Below are 14,151 nucleotides of genomic sequence, written 5' to 3'. Positions count from 1 at the left end.
CGAATTACTTAGTCAATCAAGTGTGACATCATTACACCCCCGGTATAGGGGTGTGTATAGGATTCGGTCGATGTGTTTGTTTGTTTGTTTGTTTGTGTTCGCATATAGATCTCAAGAATGAACGGACCGATCGTCACCAAACTTGGTGAACAGGTTCTATACATTCCTGAGACGGTCCTTACAAAAATTGGGACCAGTCAAACACACGGTTAGGGAGTTATTGGTGGATTAAGATTCTACAAGGACTTATAGAGGGACATATTAATGGTCAAAGGGAAATAACCTTCTCAGTTGGTGGCAGTGAGAATGGTTATTTCCCTTTGACCAACGGGGGTGTGTTTCCTACCTCGGAGGAATTTCTTGTTTTATATAAATTTGACGATGATGGTTTTAACAAAATGCAATTGCTGCGTTGGCTTGTACCCACCTTGTCGCTATTGCCGTGGGTTCGACCCCCACGTTCGGCAAGGGATTTATTTCCCAGTGACCATTTTTTGCAGATTCTCCTCGGTGTCCGAACGCCCCCGTGTGCATGCATTTACACGACAAAGATCCTAGGCTTACAGCGAAACCAGGCAGGTGAACAATTGGATGGCGAGATTTTGTCGCTGCATCCAAGGATGGATGCCCGAATAAGACACATACCAATTATCTACCAAAAAAATACATAACAAAATGGTATGGGAAAGACAGTATTGAAACATGAAAGGAGAAACATATATCAGAAAATTGATTATTATACAAATTCACTTCGAGGCTACTCAGATGCACTATTCAGGACAGGGCTTAGAAGTGACAAAAACATCAAAGCTGTAAATGCATTATATCATGGTTATGACATCTGTTAGACCCAAATCAAGAATGTAAGACGGCATTAACAAACATATAGATTTAAACACACACACACACACACACACACACACACACACACACACACACACACACACACACACACACACACACACACTCACACACCCATACACATCAACAAATTCAGCTCGCATAAAAAGAAAAAAAAAGAAAAAAAAATTTCAGAGAGAAAAAAAATCATCAATTATGCATTAGACTAACGCAAAAGTACATATATAAGTGTGCATGTATTTGACAGTTTAGCTATTTGTATTTCTAAACTATCATGTGTAGGCACTGAAGAAGAACATTCAAGAAAGATGCAATGGAATGACAAGCAGAGCGACTGGATGCAATTGAACCTAACGTCAACTAAAGCCACTAAACGGATTTTTCACACCGACTCTCTAACAAGAAGACCATCAACAACAACAATGAAAAGATATATATGATATAGACTCTGCAACAACAACAAAATATATATATATATTGCGACATTTTTTGTACCCCAACTAAACAAAATCATGCCGGTCTCTTCATTGCCGAGTTGTGTCTATTCTGAATTATCGTGGATTTTTTAATTGGTACCTTACGCTTTAACGGCATCGATTTCTGGGGTACTTTCGATTGAGCGGTGGTCATGTGAGCCATGTGAAAGACATCTTTGATCCGAAAAGTGTGCCAGATTGCCAATCAAATGCCTTATAACGGCACAACAATTTTAACTGAATTGAGACGAGCATGAACATTCTAGTTGAGGTACAAAATATGTTGCGATAATGTATATACAGGGTTTATTTTACCAGACCTATTTAGGGTTGCCTAACATCTCTTTCCGTAAGCTTCACGACATTCAGATTGCTTCTCGGGTATGAATATGAGTAAATGAACCATTCAGAAGAAGAAGAAAAAAAAGTTATTTCCAGGATTTTCCATTTTATGAATAAGAATAGGTACTCTAATTAAAGGCTTTGGGTTAAAGCCCCAGTCCGTCTCAAATGGTTTACAGAACGATTTCAATCTTCTAATAAAAAAGCAGTTCTAACCTTATCGAACACACTTGCAATAGCATTAAATAGCATTAAATGACACAGTTCGTTTGAATGACTATTTAGCTCGCATAAACCACACACCTGTTTTCGTGGTTTATCTAACCCCTGAGCCACCGTGAACCCGTGCACGTGTGCTCCACTTTCCTTTTATTTTTACAATTTAGTAGTCAGTTTGTGATTTCAATGCGACTCGCTGTATCTGCAATAGCACGTTATTGTGTGCCTCTGAATCTAAAACACAACAAACGGCTGCGAGTCACACGAATTGAAAATTGCTCGCTATTTACGAAGGGCACCTAGGATGTTCTCAAACGGTGAGTGCTTAAACGAAAGGGTGTTTGTACTGTGTGTAAAAGCCTGACAGTGTCTGAGATGGTTTACGGGAGGCTGACTGTGCCTTTGAATATAGACAACAATGAACCTACTACGTGAACTTAATCAAGTACTCTGGGTAGGCTTGGGTGTCGTTGAAAATGACATACATTTCGGGATTTCTTAAGTTGTTAGTGGCAGTATCATACTTCACATGATCCTGTCTGATTGGTAAGACTCTCATGCCCGATATTCCAACAGTGGGATGGCCAACTAAGACCTTGCACTGATACAGGAAGCGGTTCCCTGAAGAATCGGGCGGTGAGTAAGTGTGACGTGTTGAGTAGCTCGATTTTACGGCAAAGTAGACCCCTTCTCCGAAAACCGTTGCTGAAATAAAAAAAAACATCAGCGTTTGTTTCCCTGTGGTATGCAACGAATAGCTTGATGTTCACGCACTATATTGGGTCTTTTAAAGCTGGAGTCTTGGGTGGCCGAGTGGCAACGCACTTGCGCTCGGAAGCGAGAGGTTGCGAGTTCGACCCTGGGTCAGGGCGTTAGCAATTTTCTCCCCCCTTTCCTTACCTAGGTGGTGGGTTCAAGTGCTAGTCTTTCGGATGAGACGAAAAACCGAGGTCCCTTCGTGTACACTACATTGGGGTATGCACGTTAAAGATCCCACGATTGACAAAAGGGTCTTTCCTGGCAAAATTGTATAGGCATAGATAAAAAAAAAATGTCCACCAAAATACCCGTGTGACTTGGAAGGCCGTGAAAAGTAGGATATGCGCCGAAATGGCTGCGATCTGCTGGTCGTTGTGAATGCGTGATGTATTGTGTAAAAAATTCCATCTCACACGGCATAAATAGATCCCTGCGCCTTGAGTCCGAGTCTGGAGATACGCGCGCGATATAAGACTTCATATAACATAAATTTAATTGTTTTTCTGTAAGTTCAAGGAGTCATAAGGCAACAAATAGCCCAAACAATAGGGCCTCACGTGTTTATTTCTAAAATAACGACTGAAACTTAATTATTGGGTATGAGACTGTCTACAAAATTCACCACTGAACAAATTACTAGGATTCTACAAATTTGAAACCAGCAGCTTCACATATGTTTCAATGATTAGCCGGATCGTAGAGTGACTTTTGGGGGCTTTCTTTCTTAAAGAAATACATATTTAAAAGAGGAGGCACTTAATTACTAGATTACGTATGAAACTTTATTATAAGGTATCATGATTCTGCTCCAGAATCACCACTGAATACATTTATTGAGTTGAAAACAAAGAAGTGGTTTTCAAGCTTAAATACGTGATTTCAAGTATTGCTTTGTAAATGTTGCCTTTTTTCTATTGGGATACGTCAATTGGGTGAGTGACCCATTTAAATCATACTTCCTGTTTAGCAACCTTAACTAGGAAACTAACCATTTTTGCCACAGTAGCTGCGGTTGAAGCCGTGGTTGTTGATGCTTTGGATGGCATCTGTAGCTGTCCCATGCCAAAGGGTCATCTCGTTCGGAAACCCTTTTCCGTTCTGCTCGTCCATGTTGGTCTTCTTGGCTTGGTACTGCTGGTATAACATCACGTTCTGGATGCGATCCACCTGACAAGACAAAATACCATGCAACAGTTAGTGAGCAGTTTGAGCCACACGAGCAAATGTATCGTGCAAAAGGATCGATCATTTTCATCGCGCAGTTCCAAGTGGTGCCGACAAAAAGTGGTGCCGGAATTTAACCGGCAGACAGTCTAGAGTGCACATTTTTGCGGCAATCGCACGCTTGACGTGAGTTCAAAGTTCCCATGTTGAATGTTTGTGCAGGCCAACGCGGCTTTTCTTCGATCTTTTTGGGGAAAGTATGCTTTCTTTTTCAAAAGGATCGATCCTTTTTGGAAAGGATGCATATTTCCGTGAGCATGGGAATTTAGTGAACGAGAACACAGTGTCGGCTCCAAACAGAAACTGTGGGAGCTCACATCTTAGCGTTATTATTTCACTGACCGAGCAGCAGCAAAGACGTCGCTCTGCTAGCGGGGTGGTTAATCCTGACCGGAGTTGTATATCGGCCAGATATGTTGAATAATTTTTCTGTGTAAACAGGGTAAGTTACTTTCTGCCTGATTGTAACGTGCTCCAATATGTTGTGCTAATTTACAGGTTTGGTTGTTGTACGACATATTTTTGGGTGTAAGGTTTTGTCACTGTAATGTGCTGAATGTCGTTTAGCGTCTTTGGTATTTATGAAGAGTTTTAACATCAATTATATTGATGTCAGCAAGGTGGAGTAAAGTAACGGAAAGATAGTGATTTTGTTAAACGTGGCTGTAACGTACGTATTGGTTGGAGTAAGGTACGTTACTACAATGACATGGATGAACACACACTTTAATCATCGTCTTTATTAACAGTTCCGGTGCTGGACTCAGCACTGAGGCGAGACGGGAGTGAGATGCCGAAGCCAGAACGACCGGCCGACCAGACGCTCCGCGGCGAGTGAAACCAAGCACCGAATATCAACGCAGACGGCAACCAGGGGACTGACTCACAAAAGCACGGTATCTGTAACCCAATTAACCTCAGTACTGTTACGTGCCACGTTCAAGGATAATGTTGGATCAATGATTTGTTTTTGAAACCTTTTCATTTTGGTGATGCTGTATATAAACTGTAAAAACATTCTTTGTCGTGTACCTATTGTTGCAAGAACGATAAATTATGACTGCGAGTGAGCTTTGAGTGAGTATGTGTACAATGTGATGTAACTTATGTCAGAATGCGTGTGTGGCACACACACTTTACACAATCATGTGCACGGATAGAACTACTACTGCAATTTAACCGCTGCTTGTTCATGTTCCCAACTAATGCATGAGGAATAAGGAGGAAACTTACAGACACGATCGTCACATATTTGTTGCCTTGGGTGTCCCTGAGCCTGTCTTCAACTTCCCCGTATTCCTTGTCGGTGGTTTTTAGTTTAACCAGTTTCACCTGTTCGTTGGTACCATGAGGCTCCCAATTACTCGGTAACCGTTTCTCGCCACTGTCAGACTCTGAAAATGGTGTCAGAAACATTGAAAATATAACTCACAGTTTACAGCAAAACGTTTACATGGTAAACAGATATCTCTGACCTGTTTGTCTATCGTTTTTCATGAAAATTACTTTAATGTTAAAATATGTTGGAAAACACACTGTGAGATTTATATTAAAGTATGAAAACATGTAGCCCATTTTAGTGAGCCAAACCGTCATAGTTGTGCGCTTTTTAAAACTCTAAAACTGATGACTTTTAATTCTATAGAACGATTTAGATCACACAACAAGTATCCATCACTTCCATAAATGAACTGTCACAAATTCTTCCTGTCAAATTATGACTTAGCTTATACCGTATTAGCTCACCTCGTGTTTTTCTGATCACTTGCACCCTTTGTTCTTCGGACGGATCGTTCTGCGGGTATTCCACCATGTTTTCAAATTCAATGACGTAGGTTATCCCTTTAGAATCTACGATCTCTGCAGTTTTCATCTTGTCAAGAAACGCCGTTTCAATGATCTTGTTCTCCTTGGGATCATAGTCAAGCTTCTCTGTGCCCGTGAGAGTAACCTGTAAAAGGCAACAATTCGATTAAAACCTTTCAGGTTTTTTGTAATGCATACAGGGCATTAACAAAATTCCTACTGTGGTTTATTGAAGATACAACTTGAAAAAAAAATATTACAATTATAAATTGTTCTAATACTAACATATTCTTTTCAATTCTTTATGTATGATTACAGATCGATCGATCGATCTATCTATGTGTCTGTCTGTTTGTCTATCTATTCATCTATCTATCTATCTCTATATATATCTATATTGCTACCTATCAGTGTATTTATCTACGTATCTATCTATGTTTCTATCGATATCTTTTGAAGGAAAAACTTTGAATGATAAGACAGATAAGTGAAAAGCTGTTGTATTTGTATTATTACGCTTTCTCCCCTTGTTTGTTTGTTTGTTTGCTTAACGCCCAGTCAACCACGAAGGGCCATATCAGGGCGGTGCTGCTTTGACATATAACGTGCGCCACACACAAGACAGAAGTCGCAGCACAGGCTTCATGTCTCACCCAGTCACATTATTCTGACACCGGACCAACCAGCCCTAGCACTAAGCCCATAATGCCAGACGCCAGGCGGAGCAGCCACTAGATTGCCAATTTTAAAGTCTTAGGTATGACCCGGCCGGGGTTCGAACCCACGACCTCCCGATCACGGGGCGGACGCCTTACCACTAGGCCAACCGTGCCGGTCTTTCTCCCCTAATTGTTTTGTTTGATCAAGGGAATACAGCAGAGTTATCTCCATTTTCAGAAAAAAAAATCCGGGAAAGCCATTAGCGAGGAATGCAATCTGTAAAGAAATTGATCGTACAAGGTGACCCCCCAACAGATGCGACCCACACAAGTACTAATAACTTCTACATCTGTTGAACAAAATACTTCATATTTGATGTGTATTAACTTCAGCTTATTCATTACAAGTTTACAAAGTGGCCATTCTGTAAGTCAAATGGTCTGACTTTTTTGTGTTATTTAAAAACACAATTCCAAATCCTAAGGGCAATTTACAGAAAACGTTCAGTTTTGCTTACCTCTAGATAGCTCCACTGGACAATGCCTTTGATAAATGATTCCTGTTCGCTTTCCCGTTTTCGGTGCTCGGCATCTTTGACAAACTCGTTGATTCTCTTGTGAACAATCGGCAGTGCATTGATCAAACCTTTCAGCTCGTAGCGTCCCTGTTCTGGCCAAATTTCGATTCCAACATCATGTTCCGCTGCTATTTTGCGAATCGTGTCACTCTGAATTAAACAAAATGAAATCAATGTTGCTTCTAAGTATACAGATATAAAAAAAACAGAGACAGCTAACGTTTTAAAATTCAGAATTAAAAACAATTTGCTAGTAATTGAAATGTTAAAGTTTATGGCTGAAGGATACCCCCCCCCCCCCCCCCCCCCCCTTAAATATACACTCACGCTCAAAAATGTCACACAGACGTAAACACAGACACCGTTCTGTTGTACCTGAACAGATTTCATTGATCGGAGAGCGTCTTCTTTGTAGTTGATGCATTGGACTCTGTCCTTAACACGATCATTAAACGCCTCCAGAAAGTCCCTCACGGCTTGCTCATTTTCGGCATAGATATACAGCTTTGTGCCTTTCCTTGCCATAGTCGTCCAGGGTGCTGAGGCCAACTGGCGCCTCTCCTCAGCAACAGGAGAAGTTGTCTGTGTTCCCGACAGTTTTTGTTTTGCCGCTGATGACGAAGTAAAATGGCATTAAAAGGAAAGTGAGGATTCTGCGGCACCAATGGCGCCATTATACAGGGTGACCCCCAGAAAATGCAACCCACGAAAATGCTTATAACTTCTACATCTGTTGGCCACATTACCTCATCTTTGATTACAATATTTCCAGCTGATGCTTGACCAGTCCACATGGACTCAAATGTTTAAGTCAAATGGTCTGACTTTCGTGCAATTTCAAAAACAGTTTCAAAATTCGGGGATCGACTCATCAGTACGAGGTTTGAAGTTGAGCGAAAGCCACACTTAAGCCGATTTAAGCCCCTTTGTTACCTTTGTGGTTATTTGAAGGACCTAGTATACCATATCCAACATAACATAATCAGTGACTAGAATACAAGAATTAAAGGCATTTCCCATGAAGGAATGCGTTCATGTCATTGATTTTTTTATATTTTTTTTTATTCTTTCTCTTTTTATTGTTTTCGTCCTCTCTTGCTTGTCCCGACGCTTGTTCCTTCTCCCAGTATGCTCTCACACCGCCCCGTCCCAGCACTCACTGCAACATCCACGCCTGAACTTCGTTCCGCCGCCAGACTTGTCGAATTAATGAGTCAACCAGTGTTGGTCAGACACCTGGGCACCCTCACAAATTTACAGACACTCCAGGGAAGGATGTCAGGCCGCTGCGGTAGGCTACCATCGGAAGATGACACTGCACTGCTGCTGAGTCACTTCGACGGTGTTCAGTATTGGTCCTGTTCCGAGCTAACGGACGCAGGCCGCTAACTACTAAGCCCTCTACTTACGACACTGACTGTTAAGTCGCAGAGCCAGACTGAGTGAGCGTGTCCTTAGAGAGCAGACCGCCACTGCGTCCTGGAGCATCCCACGTTGAAGGCTGACAGCAGAATATTCAGGGATGGCTGGAACAGGACCACTGAGACCAAGGTCACCATGAGAGCCCTGAGCAGGAAGAGTCACAAGAGCCGAGACAAGTTTTTATTGTTGCGCTTTCAGAGTCAACCGGTGTTGGTTAGGACACCTGGGCACCCTCACAATCGCAATCGCATTAGTGAAGCGAATGACACTCGGCTGTGTGATTCCAGCCTTCTCGTTGGAACTATATAGCACTTCCACTCTGGGTTGGAGTCGACCGAGGCCCGAAAAACCCACGCTCCCCTTATGGGATTCGAACCACGAGTCCGAAGCGCTAACCACTGCGCCACGGTTGATGATTGATGATTCTTGCACACCATTGCACAAGTGCTTTTTAAAACGAAGGGTTCATTTGTCTAGTCATTTGAGTTTAGCGAATATCTTCATATTTGACATGCCTAAACGTCAGTTTGTTCACGAACATTCGACACAGGTTCCAGTCTGTAGGTAAAATGGTTTGACTTTTACCTACTCTCCAAAATGTGTTCCAAATTACACCTGCAAAATTGTCAAAGACACGAACGATTTCCTGTCTAGGGATTGCCCTGAACCTAGCTGGGATTAATTTCTTCAGGTCACCGATGATCTGGGGGGGGGGGGGGGTGAAGGGGGTGGTTCTGTATACTCTGACATTCAGATAACCTAAAAGGTAAAAGTCTGGAGGGTTTAAATCAGTTAAGTATGGCTACCGCACAATGTCAAACCTCGTTCTGTTGATCGATCCTCGAATTTGGAAACTATTTTGGAAATTGCACAAAAGTGAGGCCATTTGAAAAACAACATTGCCAACAGCTTTGTGGACGGGTCATGCATAAGCTGAAGTGTATGACAACCAAATACGAAGTACTTCGTCCAACAAATCTAGAAGCTATTAGCCTTTTTGTGGGTTGCATTTTGTTGGGGTCATCCTGTAAAAAGGAAACAAGTTAAAGGCACAGTAAGCCTCCCGTAAACCATCACAGAGCTCCCCGAGCGTCTACATACAGTACAAGCATACTTCCATTTGAACGCTCACCGAACGGGAACATCCTGGCTGCTTTCTGTCGAGCGTGAGAAATTTTCAAAGAATTTATTTTCATGGACTTGGTCTTCTACAACAATGGCGCCTCGTTTTGGTGCTGGACGGCTGTTATGATACCGGAAATCACGCCCGGACAGTAAGCCTCCCGTAAACCATCACAGATACTGTCAGGCTTTTACACACAGTACAAACACCCTTCCATTTGAACGCTCACCAAACGGGAACATCCTAGGTGCCCTACGTAAAGAGCGAGCAATTTTTAAAGAATTAATTTTGCAGATTGTCTCGAACACTTTTTGGACCCATCCTGAACTCAGGTCAAACATGAGTTACTTCCCTTCGGGTCTCATTCTATCGATGTAAACTGGCGATAGCCGTGAATCGATGATTATCAAAATGTTTTTGGACCGTGGTGCGTTTTTGCGCTAGACCTAACTTTTAAAATCTAAATAATAAATTTTTTGTTTGTTTGTTTGTTTGTTCGTTCATGGGGTGAAACTCCCACGGCTTTTACGTGTATGACCGTTTTTACCCCGCCATTTAGGCAGCCATACGCCGCTTTCGGAGGAAGCATGCTGGGTATTTTCGTGTTTCTATAACCCACCGAACTCTGACATGGATTACAGGATCTTTTTCGTGCGCACTTGGTCTTGTGCTTGCGTGTACACACGGGGGTGTTCGGACACCGAGGAGAGTCTGCACACAAAGTTGACTCTGAGAAATAAATCTCTCGCCGAACGTGGGGACGAACTCACGCTGACAGCGGCCAACTGGATACAAATCCAGCGCGCTACCGACTGAGCTACATCCCCGCCCTAAATAATAAATTGACAGCTTGTTACACAAACATTCTTTAATCATAAAAGAATTCTTTTTTCATCAAGACAAGATCAGTACAATTCGAAGTTGTGAAAGTTTGAAAAAAGAAAAGCCCGGAAGCAGGGTCACGCACGGGTCGTAGCAGACGACGGTTTATCATGCATATCGCCGTTCCTCTCAACAGTCAAAAGCCATCGCTAGAGTTCTTGTGAACCACAGCCGTTTGTTTCGTGCATAAAAACGTGCTATTTTAAATAAGCTCACATCGAGTCGCATTCAAATAACTAACTGACGACTACATTGTGAAAAAGGGAAACTGGATCACACGGGTTCACGATGGTTCAGGGGTAAGATAAACAACGCAAAAATACATTCTTTGAAAATTGTTCGCTCTTTACGGAGGGCACCTAGGATGTTCTCAATCGGTGAGTGTTTAAATGAAAGGGTGTTTGTACTGTGTGTAAAAGCCTGACCGTATATGTGATGGTTTACGGGAGGCTTACTGTGCCTTTAAATTACTGATTGTCATTATTTTTCTTACCATAAAAAACGATACTTTTTGATCTTATCGCTATGTTCTATAAAAAAAATATTAAAAAATACAACTTAGAGTTTCCCGAAAAGATATGATAAATCTATCGTTAATTGGGTTCTCTTTTTTCGTATAAATGTTTTAAGGGTAGATTTAGATCACGTAGGACAATGGTAGGGAAGTATCACTTCATGTTTTACTTAGATTTTCTGTAATATCAATACTTAGCAAACACACACACACACACACACACACACACACACACACACACACACACACACACACACACACACACCAAGGTATACACTCATAGTACCTTGAAAGAGCCGTTTGCTTGTAGTCCATAGGCTGTTTCCATCTTTTTGTTTGTTAAGGTGCTTCTCCATGGCCAGCTTGAATTGCGGAATTTGAAGTTTGTCGCGCAATATTACTCGCACTTCCCGGATACGGCGATCCTTCTCAGTACTGAAGAACTTGGACATTGCTTTGAAGAGCTCGGATCCAAGTTTCTCTGTTGCAGAATATAGAAAAGAAAACTCGTTCAGCTTTTTTTTTTCGTGGCAGAATAGGTAACCTAAATAGTCATAAAGTAACCGTTTTCAATTGCTTCGAGGACCTTTGTTTCTTGACTAATTTTGCTTTTGTTTTAATATTGACGGTTTCCAAAGAAGCTACACTTTTGTTTGCTTCTTTGCTCATTCTGTATAATTCAATGCAACATCGCTAAATGTAATGAATGGAGTTGTTAGTTTTAGTTCATTAGGTACACGTGTGATTATATGCTGGGAAACTGATAGATTCAAGGGTGTCGGCGCAAAGGTTGACCTGAACTCGCACATTATCTACAGGTAAATAGTTATTTGGTTTTGAATATTTGCATCTATATTTATATACGGCTTGTGTGTGTCTGTCTGACTGTCTGTGTGTTCACGATTCACGGCCAAACTTCTCGATGGATCTGCTTCAAATTTGGTGGGCATATTCAGGTAGACCCCGGACACAATCGTGGAAAATTTTGAACACGTGCGTGCTCTCAGCGCGTAGCGCTGAACCGATTTTGGTTTTTCTGTACATCCATTCCCAGTAACTCTTCCTTATCTTCTCCAGTGTTTTGCGCGTTTATCTCCCTTCCTTCGTACGGTGCGCCGGCGAAGCCGTCGTAAACCCGGCTCTACTTCTTCCCGGCGAAGCCGTACCCGGCGAAGCGGGTATTCATCTAGTGATACATATACATTTTAGAATTAAGAAAATATGCAATGCAAAATGCGGTAATCTCTCTTGGAAAAAAAACTTTGTAAGTCTCACGACGTTTGGAAGTATAACTTCATGGTTTACTTCAATTTTCTGTTATATCAATACTTACGAAGCACAAAAGTAAGCGATAACTTTTAAAAACAGCATCTACAAATTTCAGATCGAGATGGTATTGCCGGACTGGTGTCACCATAGTCTGCATGTTGTTGCGTAAACTTCTTCGGCTTACCTGGTGCGATTCCCAGTGTAGAAATGGCAACCGACCTGGCGCCGTATGTCGTATTTGCTTGTCCCAAAGCAGTCTTGATTCCAGAGCTCACATCTTTCGAAAACCTTTTTGCGTCAATATGGACCAGGAAGCTGCATTCGAGTCCTAGGGCGCCAGTCACAGCCACACCCTTGTCTTCAATCTCTGCGTCTGAAAAGACAATCGATTATTCCTCTCGATCAAACACGCACCGTTCGAGAATTAGCAAGACGGACCGTGACTAGCTAAAAGCATACGTGTCTCAATAATAAGCATGTAGCGTTCCACATGACGAACATCTGCTTAGTAGTAGTATTTTTTTAGGATATGAAGCAAATGGTATTAACAAATATATTTTTTAATTTTTTAAACTAAGAGGTTTTATTTCGCTTATCTTATGGTAGACATTGTTCGCTTTTTAAATGGTAACGATAAAAATAAATGTTTTGATATGGCTTCACGCGACTTGTTTTACCTTTGGTTTCTCTGAAAATGATTGATTAAGCACTAATATAATCATATAACAAAGCAACAGCGAATCAACTTTTTTCAAGTCAGCATGTATTTTGGCCACCGATTTTCCAAGAACCAGGACTTTGTGACATTCGTTTTTACATTTAGTCAAGTTTTGACTAAATGTTTTAACATAGAGGGGGGAATCGAGACGAGGGTCGTGGTGTGTGTGTGTGTGTGTGTGTGTGTGTGTGTGTGTGTGTGTGTGTGTGTGTGTGTGTGTGTGTGTGTGTGTGTGTGTGTGAGTGTGTTTAGAGCGATTCAGAGTAAACTACTGGACCGATCTTTATGAATTTTTTCATGAGAGTTCCTGGGTATGATATCCCCAGACATTTTTTCATTTTTTTGATAAATGTCTTTGATGATGTCATATCCGGCATTTTGTAAAAGTTGAGGCGGCACTGTCACACCCTCATTTTTCAATCAAATTGATTGAAATTTTGGCAAAGCAATCTTCGACGAAGGCCGGACTTTGGTATTGCATTTCAGCTTGGAGGCTTAACAATTAATTAATGACTTTGGTCATTAAATATCTGAAAATTGTAATTAAAATTATTTTTTTATAAAACGATCCAAAATTACGTTTATCGTATTCTTCATCTTTTTCTAATTCCAAAAACATATAAATATGTTATATTCGGATTAAAAACAAGCTCTGAAAATTTAAGATATAAAAATTATGATTAAAATTAAATATCCGAAATCGATTTAAAAACAATTTCATCTTATTCCTTGTCCGTTCCTGATTCCAAAAACATATAGATATGATGTGTTTCGATTAAAAACACGTTCAGAGAGTTAAAAAGAATAGAGATATAGAAAAGCGTGCTATCCTCCTCAGCGCAACCGCTACCGCGCTTTTCTGGATTGTTAATGTCACTGCCTTTGCCACGAGCGGTGGACAGACGATGCTACGAGTGTACGGTCTTGCGGAAAAAATGCAATGCGTTCAGTTTCATTCTGTGAGTTCGACTGAGCTTGACTAAATGTTGTATTTTCGCCTTACGCGACTTGTTTTCTAGTAGGAAACGTATTGCGAGGTAGTGTCTTATCTTATCGTTACAAGACATGAATAGATTAAACCAACATCTTTTGCATGCAAGCAAATCAACTGCTATTAGTACACGCTTAGGCAAAGACAAAATGTAAAAGGTATCTGTGTGTGCCCTGAGTGGCGGTCCATTCCCGAAAGCCAGCGTGAGAGGCAAGCTCTCTTACCGCTATGCCACTCCGACTCAAAAGGAAATCGTATCGATTTGAGACACGTGTCCAATCATTGCCAGTATCGGCAAAGAACTATAA

The 14,151-nt window shown here is 41.3% G+C and overlaps 1 protein-coding gene across 1 annotated transcript in view; it reads right to left on the bottom strand.

The window, feature by feature from the left end:
* Nucleotides 1-2,240: 2,240 nt before the first annotated feature.
* Nucleotides 2,241-14,151, bottom strand: part of LOC138956224 (protein mono-ADP-ribosyltransferase PARP14-like) — a 31,579-nt gene continuing 19,668 nt past the window's right edge. Inside the window, exons 17-24 of the mRNA XM_070327634.1 lie at nt 12,319-12,507; nt 11,152-11,346; nt 7,300-7,535; nt 6,865-7,074; nt 5,628-5,832; nt 5,115-5,275; nt 3,647-3,824; nt 2,241-2,603 (exon numbers count right to left, since the gene is read on the bottom strand). Of these exons, the coding sequence (XP_070183735.1) occupies nt 2,326-2,603; nt 3,647-3,824; nt 5,115-5,275; nt 5,628-5,832; nt 6,865-7,074; nt 7,300-7,535; nt 11,152-11,346; nt 12,319-12,507 (1,652 nt within the window). The 3' untranslated portion in view covers nt 2,241-2,325. The remainder of the gene's footprint in view (nt 2,604-3,646; nt 3,825-5,114; nt 5,276-5,627; nt 5,833-6,864; nt 7,075-7,299; nt 7,536-11,151; nt 11,347-12,318; nt 12,508-14,151) is intronic.

This window comes from Littorina saxatilis, unplaced genomic scaffold (assembly GCF_037325665.1).
Source record: "Littorina saxatilis isolate snail1 unplaced genomic scaffold, US_GU_Lsax_2.0 scaffold_787, whole genome shotgun sequence".
Classification (NCBI taxonomy): Eukaryota; Metazoa; Mollusca; class Gastropoda; order Littorinimorpha; family Littorinidae; genus Littorina; species Littorina saxatilis.
The sequence above is the reverse complement of the archived record's forward strand: the minus strand, read 5'-3'. Positions and strand labels throughout refer to the sequence as shown.